Source organism: Protobothrops mucrosquamatus, unplaced genomic scaffold, assembly GCF_001527695.2.
Source record: "Protobothrops mucrosquamatus isolate PMUCROS unplaced genomic scaffold, P.Mucros_1.0 scaffold1976, whole genome shotgun sequence".
NCBI classification, from domain to species: Eukaryota; Metazoa; Chordata; class Lepidosauria; order Squamata; family Viperidae; genus Protobothrops; species Protobothrops mucrosquamatus.
In genome coordinates this window covers 93,361-106,906 of record NW_015388092.1, presented here as the reverse complement: position 1 = coordinate 106,906, position 13,546 = coordinate 93,361, and the positions used below count along the sequence as shown (strand labels likewise).

The 13,546-nt window shown below is 38.8% G+C and overlaps 1 protein-coding gene across 1 annotated transcript in view; it reads right to left on the bottom strand.

Annotated features, from left to right (window-relative positions):
• The window catches only part of CELSR1 (cadherin EGF LAG seven-pass G-type receptor 1), a 153,960-nt gene that overhangs the window by 80,328 nt on the left and 60,086 nt on the right, over positions 1 to 13,546 (bottom strand). Inside the window, exons 3-4 of the mRNA XM_015823755.1 lie at positions 4,514 to 4,736; positions 3,057 to 3,172 (exon numbers count right to left, since the gene is read on the bottom strand). Coding sequence (XP_015679241.1) covers positions 3,057 to 3,172; positions 4,514 to 4,736 — 339 coding nt within the window. The remainder of the gene's footprint in view (positions 1 to 3,056; positions 3,173 to 4,513; positions 4,737 to 13,546) is intronic.

The following is a 13,546-nucleotide window of genomic DNA, read 5'->3' as shown; positions in this document are numbered from 1 at the left end:
GGGCTTCTTACTTATGTGCTTGGTCTTGGCCTTGCACTTGCCTGCCGCCTTCTGGGTAGAAGGTGGATTGCAGCCGTAACCGGGAGGCGGAGGAGTCGTGCCTGGGGACTGAGGCAGCGAGGGTCGCTCCATCCCGTTTGAGCTATCTCAGAATCAAAGCCGAGATAAAAGCTCTGGCAGGCAAGTCGTTGGCGGAAGCAGTATCGGAGCAAGTGCGTGGACTGCCCCCCTGGTCACCCGACCAATGATTCTCTCTGGACTATGGTCACGGTAGTTGAGGCGGAGCCGAAGGCATGTTTGGAACCACTAGTTGGGCTCCTCCTGGAGGCCTTAGGTGACCAGGCGATGTGCACCAGAAAGGAAAAATGGAGCCACAGTACCAGGACGCCCCAGATGCCCGAGGCCTGGAATAATTTAAAAGCGCGATGGCGGCTACCGGGGTGAAGTGAACAGTGAACACCCACCAGGTTGAATCCTACCCAGAGCCCGTAATGCAATTTGCCTCGGAGGATTTTGCTGGCAGGCCCGCTAGGCCTGAAAATACTTCTGACTAGCCTAAAATGGCCGCCCTCTGTTGAGCAAGTGAGGGAGTGTATTCCCCCCAACGCTGTTGAACAGATCTTCTATGCAGCCTTGTTCCAAGGCACCCCAAAAGGACAGATCACGACCCAGTAGGTTAATGAGGTGCCCAGGGAAAACGAAACAGCACTAGCAGTCAATGAGCTAAGATAGAAAGGCTGAGGCAAGAAGAATTGGTCGCCAAATTGCATCCAAAATGGCGGCCGCAACTTTGGGGAGGCTCCAAACGGGCCTCCAAGATCCCCAACCACTTGTTGTAGGTCCAGGGGGTGATGTAGGGCTCGGGAAATTCTGCTCCGGGCTGTATCCGCAGGACTGAATATTTTTGTAAAGTAAATGCAACGGGCGAAAATGCGGCCAAAATGGCGGCCGCAACTTCGTGGGGGTTCGAAATAGAGCTCCGACACCCCCAACGAACTGTCAGAAGTCCTTGGAACTGAGTAAGTCCCAGAGGAGTCTCTAAAAGAATGCTAGCTGGAAGAAGGAAGTTAGGGTTTTTATTTGTTGAATTTTTAAAAACGCCAAAAATGCGGCCAAAATGGCGGCCGCAACTTCTGGGAGGCTGAAAAAGGCCTCCGATAACCCTGACGATCTACCAGAGACCCTGTGGGGCAAAAGAAGTCCCAAAAGGAAACTCTAATAGAACGCTAGCTGCAAGGAGGAAGTGAGGAATTTAGTTAGAAAAACTTTCAAAAACGCCGAAAATGCGGCCAAAATGGCAGCCGCGAGTTTTCGAGCGGCTGAAGGAGCCTCGACAGGCCTGAAAGGGGCCTGAGAGGAGTCTGGTCTTGCCTTTTTCCCCAAAGATCCCTGAGGGGAAAAACTGGGCAGGTGGAGGACAAGATCAGCAAGTGGTCTCTGCTGATCTTCAACCTCCCCCCCCACGTTGGTTATAAAATTTGGGAGGAATGAGGGCAAGGTGATTCCACCCCCCCTTCACCCCTCACCTCCCAAACAAGCTGTTATCAGCCTGAGGGAAGCTTCACTAATTAAATATCGAACTTTTAGAAATAGCCAATATGAGAATGAGACTTCACCAATGGTAGTTTTTTTGTCTAACCTGATCTAGCAGAGAGCCAAGCCAAAACGAGTCATCAAGAGCGGAGACCAAGTTAAGACTGGATTACCAGTAGGAAGGGGCGTGACAAGTTTTGCATACTTGGTCTCAAGAGCGGGCAGACAAAGGAAACCCATTGGTGGAGTCTCCGTCTCCTGTACTGGAGAACAAGAATCTTTAAACAATTTTGTCAAGCGAAAATTTCAGTATTAACTGGCCTGAAATTATCTTTTGGGATAATATATTTACCATGCAGCTGAATGCATTTTTACTTGGAAGTGAATCTAAGGTTTATTCCTAGGTCAGTGTCCACAGAACTGCAATCTGAGCCCTTAAACAGAACAGAGTTTGTCCTGAATCCACATGCACAAAATTAGGCTGCTATCTATGATTTCACATAGGCTAAAATAGATTACATTTTGTCACACATTCTATTTTCAAGGTAGAGTGAATAATTTAAGGTTCACACTCCTGGTTCATGTACTTGCATGCATGTCAAAATGCAACCCCTGTCTGTCTTCCAAGCACTTGAGTTTTCAATTGACTTCTAAAGAAAACTAGGAGTTTCCATACTTTACAAAATTGAGCACTTGTAACTCAATAGTGTAACAGCAGANTTTTGTCACACATTCTATTTTCAAGGTAGAGTGAATAATTTAAGGTTCACACTCCTGGTTCATGTACTTGCATGCATGTCAAAATGCAACCCCTGTCTGTCTTCCAAGCACTTGAGTTTTCAATTGACTTCTAAAGAAAACTAGGAGTTTCCATACTTTACAAAATTGAGCACTTGTAACTCAATAGTGTAACAGCAGAGAATAACAATACTATAATAATGAATAGCAAATCTGTAACTTTAATACATCTTGGACAACAGGAATATTGAGACTGGGTACATTTCAGATTCAGTGTTGAAATATATGAGGCACTCACATAGCACTTGGCATAAGCATCTTTTCCTGTGATATTACAGTTGCCCGTCACAACCCCAAGTAATTATATCTTTAGTTTAAGAAGTTGCAGATGGGTGCCAAGTGAGTTTTCATACACATTCCAAAACATTTTTTAACCTTGGAATCCCAAATATGGCACTGTTCTAGCACACATATGCATGAATTAAATAGGCCATAATTTAATACTATAGGATCAGTTAAACTTTATTTTTTTAAAAAAATAACAAAGAATCATCATGATTACACTTAATATTAGGGTCCATTAAGACTTGATTGCTAACAACATGGATCTTGAAAACAAAAGCATTTGAAATGAAATTTTATTTTCTCCAAGGATATGTATAGAGCAGTGGCCTTAGGATAGAAATTGCATGATGAATATCATAATATAATGTCATGAATATGCTTTCAAAATATAGAGAAAGGTTTTATTCAGTAAAGAGTTCCAGTCATTGCAGGCATCTTACCTGCAGAAAACGTTAGCTGGATCTGTTCTTCAATGATCTCAAGAGCAATAAAATCATGTTTCTCGTTAAAACGTCCATTATAGAGAAGCAAAGCATTCCTTTCCCTTGTTGCAAACCTATGTAAGAAAAGAACAACAAAATGTCACACAGAGACCTTGTCCAGTCAAACAAATTAAGTTTTGCTAGACATGTTACCAATGTGGAGATTTGTGTTTGTATGTTTTTGAGTCAGTGTTGATGCCTGGTGACTGCCTGGGCTAATCTCTGCTCTCTTCTTGGCAACATCTTCAGAGGTGGTTTGCCCTAACCTTCTTCCGAGGCCCGAGAGAACGGCCGGTGCAAGGGAGAGAGAGAGAGAGAGAGAGAGAGAGAGGGAGAGGGAGAGGGAGAGAGAGGGAGAGAGAGAGAGAGAGAGAGAGAGAGAGAGAGAGAGAGAGAGAGAGAGAGAGAGAGAGAGATACTTCTACCAAAAGGTATGATGTTATTGTAGAAGAACAGAAGAGGAAGACCTTTCCTCCTCATATTACCTCACTTGGGGATCTTCTTACCAGTGGCATCAACATTTCAGTTTCCAAGAATCTAGCAAAAAGAATGTCAATTTGCACTTGTGTCAGAAGCACCGAGGGATTTCTAGGTTGAAAGGATTAACCAGTGACATCATGTCTGCCCAGGGGACGCCCAACTTGTATTTATATGAAATAAAACAAAACTATAGAAAGTAGCCTTCCAGCAGGTCTAAGTAGGCATGTTTTCAGCTATTAGATCTTTTGATATGAAGGTACCAAGATTTAAACAAAGACTTTCTACAGTGAAAGCATGTTCTGTATCCTTGAATTAGGGTTCACCATTGTGTGAACTAAACGCTTCTCTGGTCCATGGTGATGCTTCCGCCTTAAAAAAAAATGTTTCCACGAGTGGACACCCATCTTGAATCTTTAATTATTTGTCGCACTACAATGTCATAAAGAATTATCTGAGCAATGGAGTCTTGGGATCTCACTTTTGAGAAATAGGCAGGTTCCCTATGCATATGGCTTTCCTAGCACTATCATTTAAGAGTGCATTACTTTCAACATATTCTAAAGAGTTTGATGTCCAGCAGATACCGAAAGAATAAAAGCTTCCTTTTTTTATCACAACATGAGCAGCCTCAAGAATGTTGCACTCCTGAAGGTGAGCTAAAAACAAATTTAAAGATAAATAAAATAGTGCTCTGTGTTATCTCTGGTTCTTACTTCAAGAAAATAAGCTTGGATTTCCAACTGAAACTGCATAGTCTGAAACTGCATGGGAACCTCTTTTTAGTAATGATGTAGACCTAAAATTTGGTCACACAGAGAAAGCCTTTATTAGGTAGATGTTGCAAAAACAATGAATTTTAAGTGCTTATATTGTGTTTTGAAATCAATACAACGACTGCAAAGTTTTCATGCAATACTGGAAGGACCGATACTTACATGAGAGATACAGTGAAATGGAAGCGCTGCCTTAATCCCTTGAAGGTGACAAATGACTCCGGAGGGAAACTTCTTGTGGTCATCTCACAATAAGGTCTCTCATATTCACCAGGGGGACATTCACATTTGAAGCCTCCTATGAGCAGATTAACACATGTCCCCCCGTTCTTGCAGACTCCGGGTGCACAGCGTCCTGAGCGAGCATTCACTTCACAATATTCTCCTAAAAGTAGAAATAGCAGTGCCCACCAGTTATGAGAAAACAATTCTGAACCTCCAAAACAGCTAATGATTCAAAATCAAATTAACACATAATATAATATAATGGGTAAACTAAAAGTGGCTTTATCAGTGGAACTGGACTAAATGTTTATGTCTAATTCCATAAAAGAAAGTCATGGCTTTATAGATCAACTGTTAAAAGCTATGTCACTATTCTTCAGTCAGCCTTTTCTCCGCGCTAGATGTCACTATGTCACGTTCTTCAAAATAATTCATTTTTTAAGAAAGCAATTGACATGGTTGTAGAAAAAAATACTTCCTATGGCAATAAAAAGCAAAAAAAGCAACCATGTAAATTATATTTAATTAACCTCCTCCACCCCAAACAGTCAACAGTTTATAAAACTATCATTAAAACCCTTTAATCACAAAAGAGTTTCTACACAAGTTTCAAGAACAGCCTCATATATGCTATCTAATCAGAGCTAATGTTACTGGTATCTAGTCATCCTAGTAAGTCTCTCAAGCTTGTTTTTGCACAATCTTTTGAATCAATGAAGACAGCTAAAGCTAAATTCAAGGGCTAAGTAAAGAGTTGTTATATTTAAAGTGAAAGTGCTTGTCTACTGAGAAAAGGCAGGCTTCTGTTTGAAGAAATGTCTTCCAGGCCTTATAAAAGGCAACTGACAACAAACAACAGAACATGGACAGGACCACACACACGCACACACACACACACAAATAAGGGGGCAAAAAAATGACTGGCAAAAAGTGAAAAGCCTATAAAAATAAATATGATTTGAGAAGTGAATATGTAATTTCATCTGAATTTAACAAACATAGCATTATACTGTTTTGTAATTATTATTACAGCTATCATCACCACTATTTGCTTTATATCTCACCATTCCAGTTGTGTACTATCCAATCAAGATAATTTAAAGTCAAAATGAATACCAAACTTAAAGCATAACTGTTAAATTACAATCAAAATTGCAATCAAAATAAAATTGCAAAATTACAATCAAAATCAAAATTACTAATACCATGTATCATTGAAACAATGACATTTTAAAATCATAAGATTAGTCCAATAGTCCTCATTTAGCAACCGCTTGGACAGCAATTGCTTGCAGTGATAACAGCGATGAAAAAATAACTTTGTGACTAATGCCCGAGTTTACAACCTTGCATGTGTGACCTAGTATGTATTATCCTGTGCCTGAGCTGCTTTTTTTTCTCTACCCTGCAAAGCACAGAGATTGCTTAAATAAGCTATCTTTTTTTGAGCTGCAGCCCTAAAAAGTGCCATCTGTAAATTAAAAAGTTCAGCACTTTCATCTTAATTAGTTGATCAGAACCCTTCCCCAGGATCACAGCTCAAAGGGCTTGAAGGGACCTTGGAAGTCTTCTCGTCCAATCCCTGCCCAAGGCAGGTGACCTTATAACCCATCCCAGACAAAAGGTTGTGCAATCTTTTCTTGAAAACCTCCAACAATGTAGCACCCACAACTCCAGGAGGAAAGCTGTTCGATTGGTTAGTTGCTCTCACTGTCAGGAAATTTTCATCTTGGTTCCAGGTTGAGTATTTATATCTAAGTGATCTAACTCAGTGGCTCCCAACCTTTTGAGCATCAGGGACCAGTTCTGTGGAGAGTTTTTCCACGGACTAGAAGGGGCGTGGTTTGGCCTGCTGCCTGCATCCCGTGGATGGGTCTTTGCTTGTTTGCATGGCCTGGTTTCTGGAATGTCGCGGACTGGTGCCAGTTCAGAGACTGGAGGTTGGGGACCACTGTCTAACTGATTGAATCAGTTTTACACCGAAGGCTTTGTTTGCCTCCTACGTAGGCAGCCTACGTTTGCCTCCTCACAGCCAGGAGATTTATAAATGGCCTCAAACCAAAGAATCTAGGTATATACAAAATACAATCAGAGTACAATGCATTATAATAATTCTAGAAAAGAGCCAATTTGGTGTAGTGGTTAAGGCATCAGGCTAGGAACTAAGATGTGAGCTCAAGTCTCATCTTAGGCCCAAAGCTAGCTGGGTGACTTTGGACCAGTCACTTTCTTTCAACCTAGGTCAGGGGTAGGCAACCTTGGCTCTTTTATGACTTGTGGACTTCAATTCCCAGAATGCTGGCTCAGGAATTATGGGAGTTGAAGTCCACGAGTCATAAAAGAGCCAAGGTTGCCTACCCCTGACCTAGGAAGAAGGCAATGGCAAATCATTTCTGAAATTTTGCCAAGAAAACTGCAGCGATTTGTCCAGGCAGTGCCAGGAGTCACTACTGACTCAAAGCCACAAAAAACAAAACAAAGCGAAATGAAAATCTATAAGGTGTAAGTAAAAGATAGAAACAACAATAAATGCCGTCACATTTGATGCAGATTTTAGTTACCTAAAAGCTTTAGCCACTCAGTGAAAGGCCATACTTTCTCAAATAAAAATTGTTAATAAACATTTGTGTGAGTTTGCAAAATTTCACCAGTCAAAAATACATCTTGTAATTTAGCAACATAGTACAAATTTACCCAACTATTCGTTCTTAACTTGAACGGTGATCAATCTGCACATTGGTATATGAATCCAAGGAAGGTACTATTTATTTTTTTAATGAATGAAAAGGGGGTTAATAAATTAAACAAGAAGCAGACTTTATTTTGCTGAGAATGTGTTTACACAATAATTATCCTTAAGCTTTACCTCCTGGACTCAGCTGAAGCTCCAATTTACTGAGCTATCTTGAGAGCTTTTGCTTATTCTCTGCAAACAATATAAATAGGATGAAGTGGTTGGTTGAACACTAAATTGACTGGAGACATACACTGAACTGTGAAAAGCCTAAGAGACTCAATAACATGTGGATTCCTTGATGGTGTGGGCTAGACTTGTTAGCTCATGATAACAATTTCAGGATGATCTCTGAATCCACAAGCTTGTAAGTTGGCTACAATTCTTCAAAGTCCATATAAAGATCTAAGATCTTGAATTAAATGCTTATACTAGGATGACTCCATGAATGAATCATCTCATATGGTACTGTATGTACTAAAGAATACCACACAATGATCTCTGAATCCACAAGCATGTAAGTTGGCTACAATTCTCCAAAGTCCATATAAAGAACTAAGATCTTGAATTAAATGCTTATACTATGATGAATCCATGAATGAATCACCTCATATGGTACTGTATGTACTAAAGAATACCACAGGGAAATATTAACTGATTTCAGCAATACAATTAAGTCTTGTGGTTTCAGCTTCACGGTTCCTATTTGTCACCCTTAAGATCCCACCAAATTCTTGGTTCTACAGTAATACTATAAGAATTTGATTGTTTTTCCAGTACTGAAACTGGTCAGGCAAATTTGGATCTTACTGGAAAGAAAACTAAAATACACAAATAAACTATAAGTAAAGCTAAAATAAATTTATCAAAGATGTCTTCAGTGAACTAACCCTAAACCACGTATACCAGAAGGCCTTATTTTCTCAATAATCAAATAAGATGGTATGGCTTGCAAATGACCCCTTTGGAAAGAATGTGTCACCTTGATGGCATGCCACTGGTGCAGGAGAGACTCTGGAATTGTACATAGATAAGCTAGTGAAAGCGTTTAGGATATTAAAGATTACCCTTTGCAAATACTGAAATATGAGCCAAGTTTGTAGAAGGGACATTTATCTTGCCTCAAACAAGAGGCAGAATTGGAAAATGTTCTCTCTCTCTCTCTCTCTCTCTCTCTCTCTCAGCAAAACAGTAGAATAATGAATATGTGAATATCAGCAATAGAACAGTCAGTCAAAGATGACAGAAATTTGATAGTTCACATAAACTCCTTTAATTAAACTCCTTTAATGACTCAGAATTTTTAGAAACCAGCTAAATTTACATTTCAATTCAGTAACCTCCCGCTTAGCTCACCATTTTTAAAATAGCCCAAGGTTTAAAGAGGATTGGTAGCCTTAATGGCTGGTTCAGATATCACAATAAACTACTGTTAATAATTTCTTAGTTTCTTTCTTTCCCAGTGCGGTTGTGAGGAATGGATTCTTTTGTTTACTTTTGACTGATCCTGACATGACAGTTAATCTCCAACCTGTAATTAATCTTTATAGTTTATTTGAAAAAAGCTCACTTCAAGCCATGGACTCTGGAGTTATTTTCTTTTGAAACAGATCACAGTTAAGTTCAACCATATTTATGGTTAATACAGAAAGTTCATGGTAAATACTAGTTAATTAAAATGAAAACAACACTTTCTAAACTCTTGTAGTCAAGCTTCTCTTAATAACCAAATTTTCCCTGTTTTCTTTTCCTCCACATTTCCCTATAAAATCACACAACAGAACAAGTATCCATGATTTTCTTTTTTGTCATTTATGCTAGAAAAAAAATTAAAGAAGGGAAAGAGCATTCTTAGGATTAGGAGATTTTAGGATACATATACTCATGAAAGAATCTTTTCCATTCTGCAAAAATGGCAAATACATTCTCAAAATTACTGTCTAATTATAAAAAGATTGTTCAGGATTCTTAATCTATGAACAACAAAATCATTATAAGATGTGTTATTTCCTTATTTGTGGATTCTTGTTTCATATGTGTAAGTATGTAAGTTCAGGGTTATTAATTCTTGTGATTAAAGTCTAAAGACATGAATAGAGCATAAGATGAATCTGAATTGTGAGGAAGAGGGGCTAACAGTTTACCCAGAAGCTATAATAGAAAATCCAAGCCTCACTAAACTTACTATAACTCAATTATTTGCACACACCCTTCCGTACCTCTCAGAAGTGGAAAATGAGTGTGCTTCCAAACCAGGAATGCAGTATGTTGATACATGTTGTTTAGCCTTTGGCAGCTTACAGTCATGTTCATCTCCTAATAACCGATGCAAATAAATACCTATTGTTTCCAGTTGTGAACAATGTACAAATGAAAGACTGTAGCTTATTCTCAACTCAGAATACAAATGAACTTGGTGTGCTTTCAAGAAAAGAAAAGAAATATAATTTTAGAGACTGTATAGCAGTGATGGCGAACCTTTTAGAGACCGAGTGCCCAAACTGCAACCCAAAACCCACTTATGCATCGTCGGGTGCTGGGTGGATGTGGCCCATTGGCTGGGCGTGGCCCATTGGCTGGGCGTGGCTGCGGTTGTAACGGCAGACTGGGTGGGACTAAAAAGTTCAATCAATCAATTCCAACTTTGCAAGATTTTTTTCCCTGCGAGAAGTTGAAATTGACTGATTGAACCTTTTTTTTTGCACACGGCGGTGGAGGCCTAAAGCGAAAAGGTTTTATAAAACCCAGCTGAAGGCCTAGGACTGGGGCGACGGCGCGCATGCCCACAGAGAGGGCTCTGAGTGCTACCTCTGGCACCCGTGCCATAGGTTCGCCACCACTGCTATATAGTATATCTGAAGTGGTTCTCTGTTAATATAGTATAGTTTTCATATTGTTTTCTAAGTCAGAGTAACTCAACACTTTGCATGGTTTAGTAGTCAAAACTACTGGACACGGATTGTGCAAACACATTGCCTGTCACTTTCTCTAAATCCAGTCAATATCACAGAGCCACTGTTATAAATAAAAAATTCAGGCAACCCCCCCCCCATGTAAGTTATCTTTATTTATTATTTTATCCCCCCCATGTAAGTTATCTTTATTTATTATCTTAAATAAAAAGTAGGATATAAATGCAAGAAATCAAGAAATAAATAATATGTTATTTACTAAGGGATAATTTCCTCTGATCTCTGTAGAATGCCTCTGGGTAAATATTCTCGGTCATTGAACATTATAAAAAATAATTTCCAAGGATAACTAAATATTTATCCTGAAGTGAGCTGGTACAGCAGTTCTAGTCCTAGTAATTTACTACCCTATCAAAAGAAACAAAATAAAAAAGAGAAGCAAAGATAAATAAAATTAGTGACAGGAGAAAGATCTGCCACTGTTCAAGACAGTAAAAAAAACACCAGCGGTTACCCTTCCTCTTGAGCAGTGCCTCATTCAAACCTCCCTTGGTTTCCTGGTCTGAAAGCAGAGAAATTATTCTGTTCTCCAATCCAAACATTTTCCTAAAAGTGTACTTCAAAATGCAGGGTTTTTTCCTCTAAAATTATTGGGAAATTACCTTGATCTACAAAGGGAACCTAGTGGGAGACGGTTAACTCTTATTCCTTCTTGCACGGTCTATTCTGAAAAGTGGGAGGTGGAAACTCCCAATCCTTTCAAGGTCACGGTTAAAAGAAGAATATGCAGGCAAGAATAAGCAGCTATGAGAATCTAGCTTCTGGGTAGCTTAAAACAATAAAAAGAACCCACAGTTTATACTTCATCTAGAAAATCATCCTCATTTAAATTCTGCTAATATAGTTTCCAACCTTCTGAATTTCCCAAAATGCATTTGATATAAAACAGGAAACGAGTCAAACTACAGATATGGCTGTGTATAAAATAGCCATTTTTAGTATAGTTAAACCACTTCATAAGCCTCCTACATGCAGTTTTTAATATATTGCTACAGACATAACACTGTTATTTACGGAGCAACAAATGCCCAAAATATGCAGAATTGTTTGATGCACCAGAGTGTCAATAAATAGTTTTATTTGTGAGCAATTAGTCACAAGAATCTTCTTGACTTGAAGGCAGCATGAGAATAGTGCCTTCTCTGACTATTTCTAGAATAGCCTGGAAGTTTACTGTAAATAATATTAACAATTACTACTCAGCAAAGAAGTCTGATACTTCCTTGAGTCCTAGACTTTAAATTCAGCTCCCAAGACTACACAATACTGTTACCAGGAGACTCATGCAACTCAACAAAACTTCCTTGGGAAGTCTAAGAGCATATCTNCACCACTCCTTTCTGGAAGGTGAATGTGGATGACATTGCTTTCTACCCCATCTTCAGCCCATTGCAAATGCCATCTATGCCCATGTGTTCCTGCTTCAAGTTGAAAGCAATGAATTCCAACTTGTACAAGATCAAAAACTTCTGTCCGATTTGTCTCGATGAATTACTGTGCTTTGATTGGTTGCTATACAGAGACAGGGACATCCCTTCATTAGGTCAGTGATTGCCACTCTGTAATCTGTAATCTCTGCTTCTGACAGCAAATTGACTTATTTACTAGAATTTTTTTTATACCACCTTTATTACTTTATAAGTAACTCAAAGGAGCAAACATCTGTAATATTCCTTCCTATTTTCCCCACAACAACTCTGTGAGATATATTGGGCTGAGAGAGAGAGCTTCTTAGCTTTCAGAAGTAACAAAAACAACAATTAGACAGAATAGATCAGTGGTGGCGAACCTATGGCCCCAGTCCTAGGCCTTCAGCTGGGTTTTATAAAACCTTTTCGCTTTAGGCCTCCGCTGCCATGTGCAAAAAGAAAAAGAAAAAAAGTTCAATCAGTCAATTTCAACTTCTCGTGGGAAAAAAAAGATCTTGCAAAGTTGGAATTGTTTGAACTTTTTAGTCCCACCCAGTCTGCTGTTACCACCGCAGCCACACCCACCCAATGGGCCACACCCACCCGGCACTCGACGATGCATAAGTGGATTTTGGGTTGCAGTTTGGGCACTCAGTCTCTAAAAGGTTCGCCATCACTGGGATAGATGATAGAAAGAAGAGTCATGATATATTTTTAATCAGAGAGCTTAAAATATAAGTGTACTTATAACTGCTGTGGAGATAGGAAGCCACTTGTATCTTTCTTTATATCATTTTTCCTTCCTTTTTTCTACTTCTTTTCTTTCTGCATTTTTTCTCTCTTTCCCTCTCCTTTTTTGTACTAATTTAGTTTGTATTAGTTCTTATTATTGTTAAAACTTTCAATTAAAATTGTTTTAAAGAAGAAAGCAAAAGTAGCACTGAACGATGCCAGTTAAAACAGATTTTTTCAATAAATGACACTGTATCTCCTATAATACAGGTAGTCCTCAATTTATGATGAGCAAAAGTGTTGTTAAGTGAGGTGTGCCCCATTTTATGATCTTTCTTGCCACCGTTGTTAAGTGAATCATTGCAGTTGGTAAGTTAGTAACATGGTTGGTAAGTGAATCTGGCTTCCCCATTCCCCAGTTGCCAAGCATCTTAATTTTGATCACATGATCATGGGGATGCGGCAAAGGTTGTAACTGTGAAAAACAGTCATAAGTCACATTTTTCAGTGCCGTTGTAACTTTGAACAGTCATTAAATGCACTATTGTAAGTTACCTATTAACTGTTCTACAGAATTCTAATTATCTTGATATTTACCTCCAAGTAATGTATTTTTCTGTTCAAATGCTGAAAATTTCAACATACTGTACACATGCTACTTTAAACAACTCTTGTCTTACATAACAATTCTCTTCATCGTATAAAAAGAACACTCATGACCTGCACTTCATAAAGGCATGCTTTAAGGAATGCATCAAGAAAAATGAGACTGGAGGAGGAATGGCTCTACGGTGATTGAAAACTTCTCTTTATTTGTTAATTTTTTTTTAGAGCTATCTCAAAGTAAGGCAAACAGCCCTGTACCAACACCTGACCTCTAATAAGACAAGTTACTTTTAGAAGACTGAAAATTTTTTAACTGTAAATAATAATAATAATAATAATAATAATAATAATTTAATTTATATACCGCCCTTCTCCCATAGGACTCAGGGCGGTTCACAGCATATTTAAAAACAGATACTATACACAAATACAAAAATACAAAAACACAAAAATATAAACCCCAATAAAAACCGAATTAAAAACCAAATATTGACGGCTGTGTTTCCAATTAAAATTG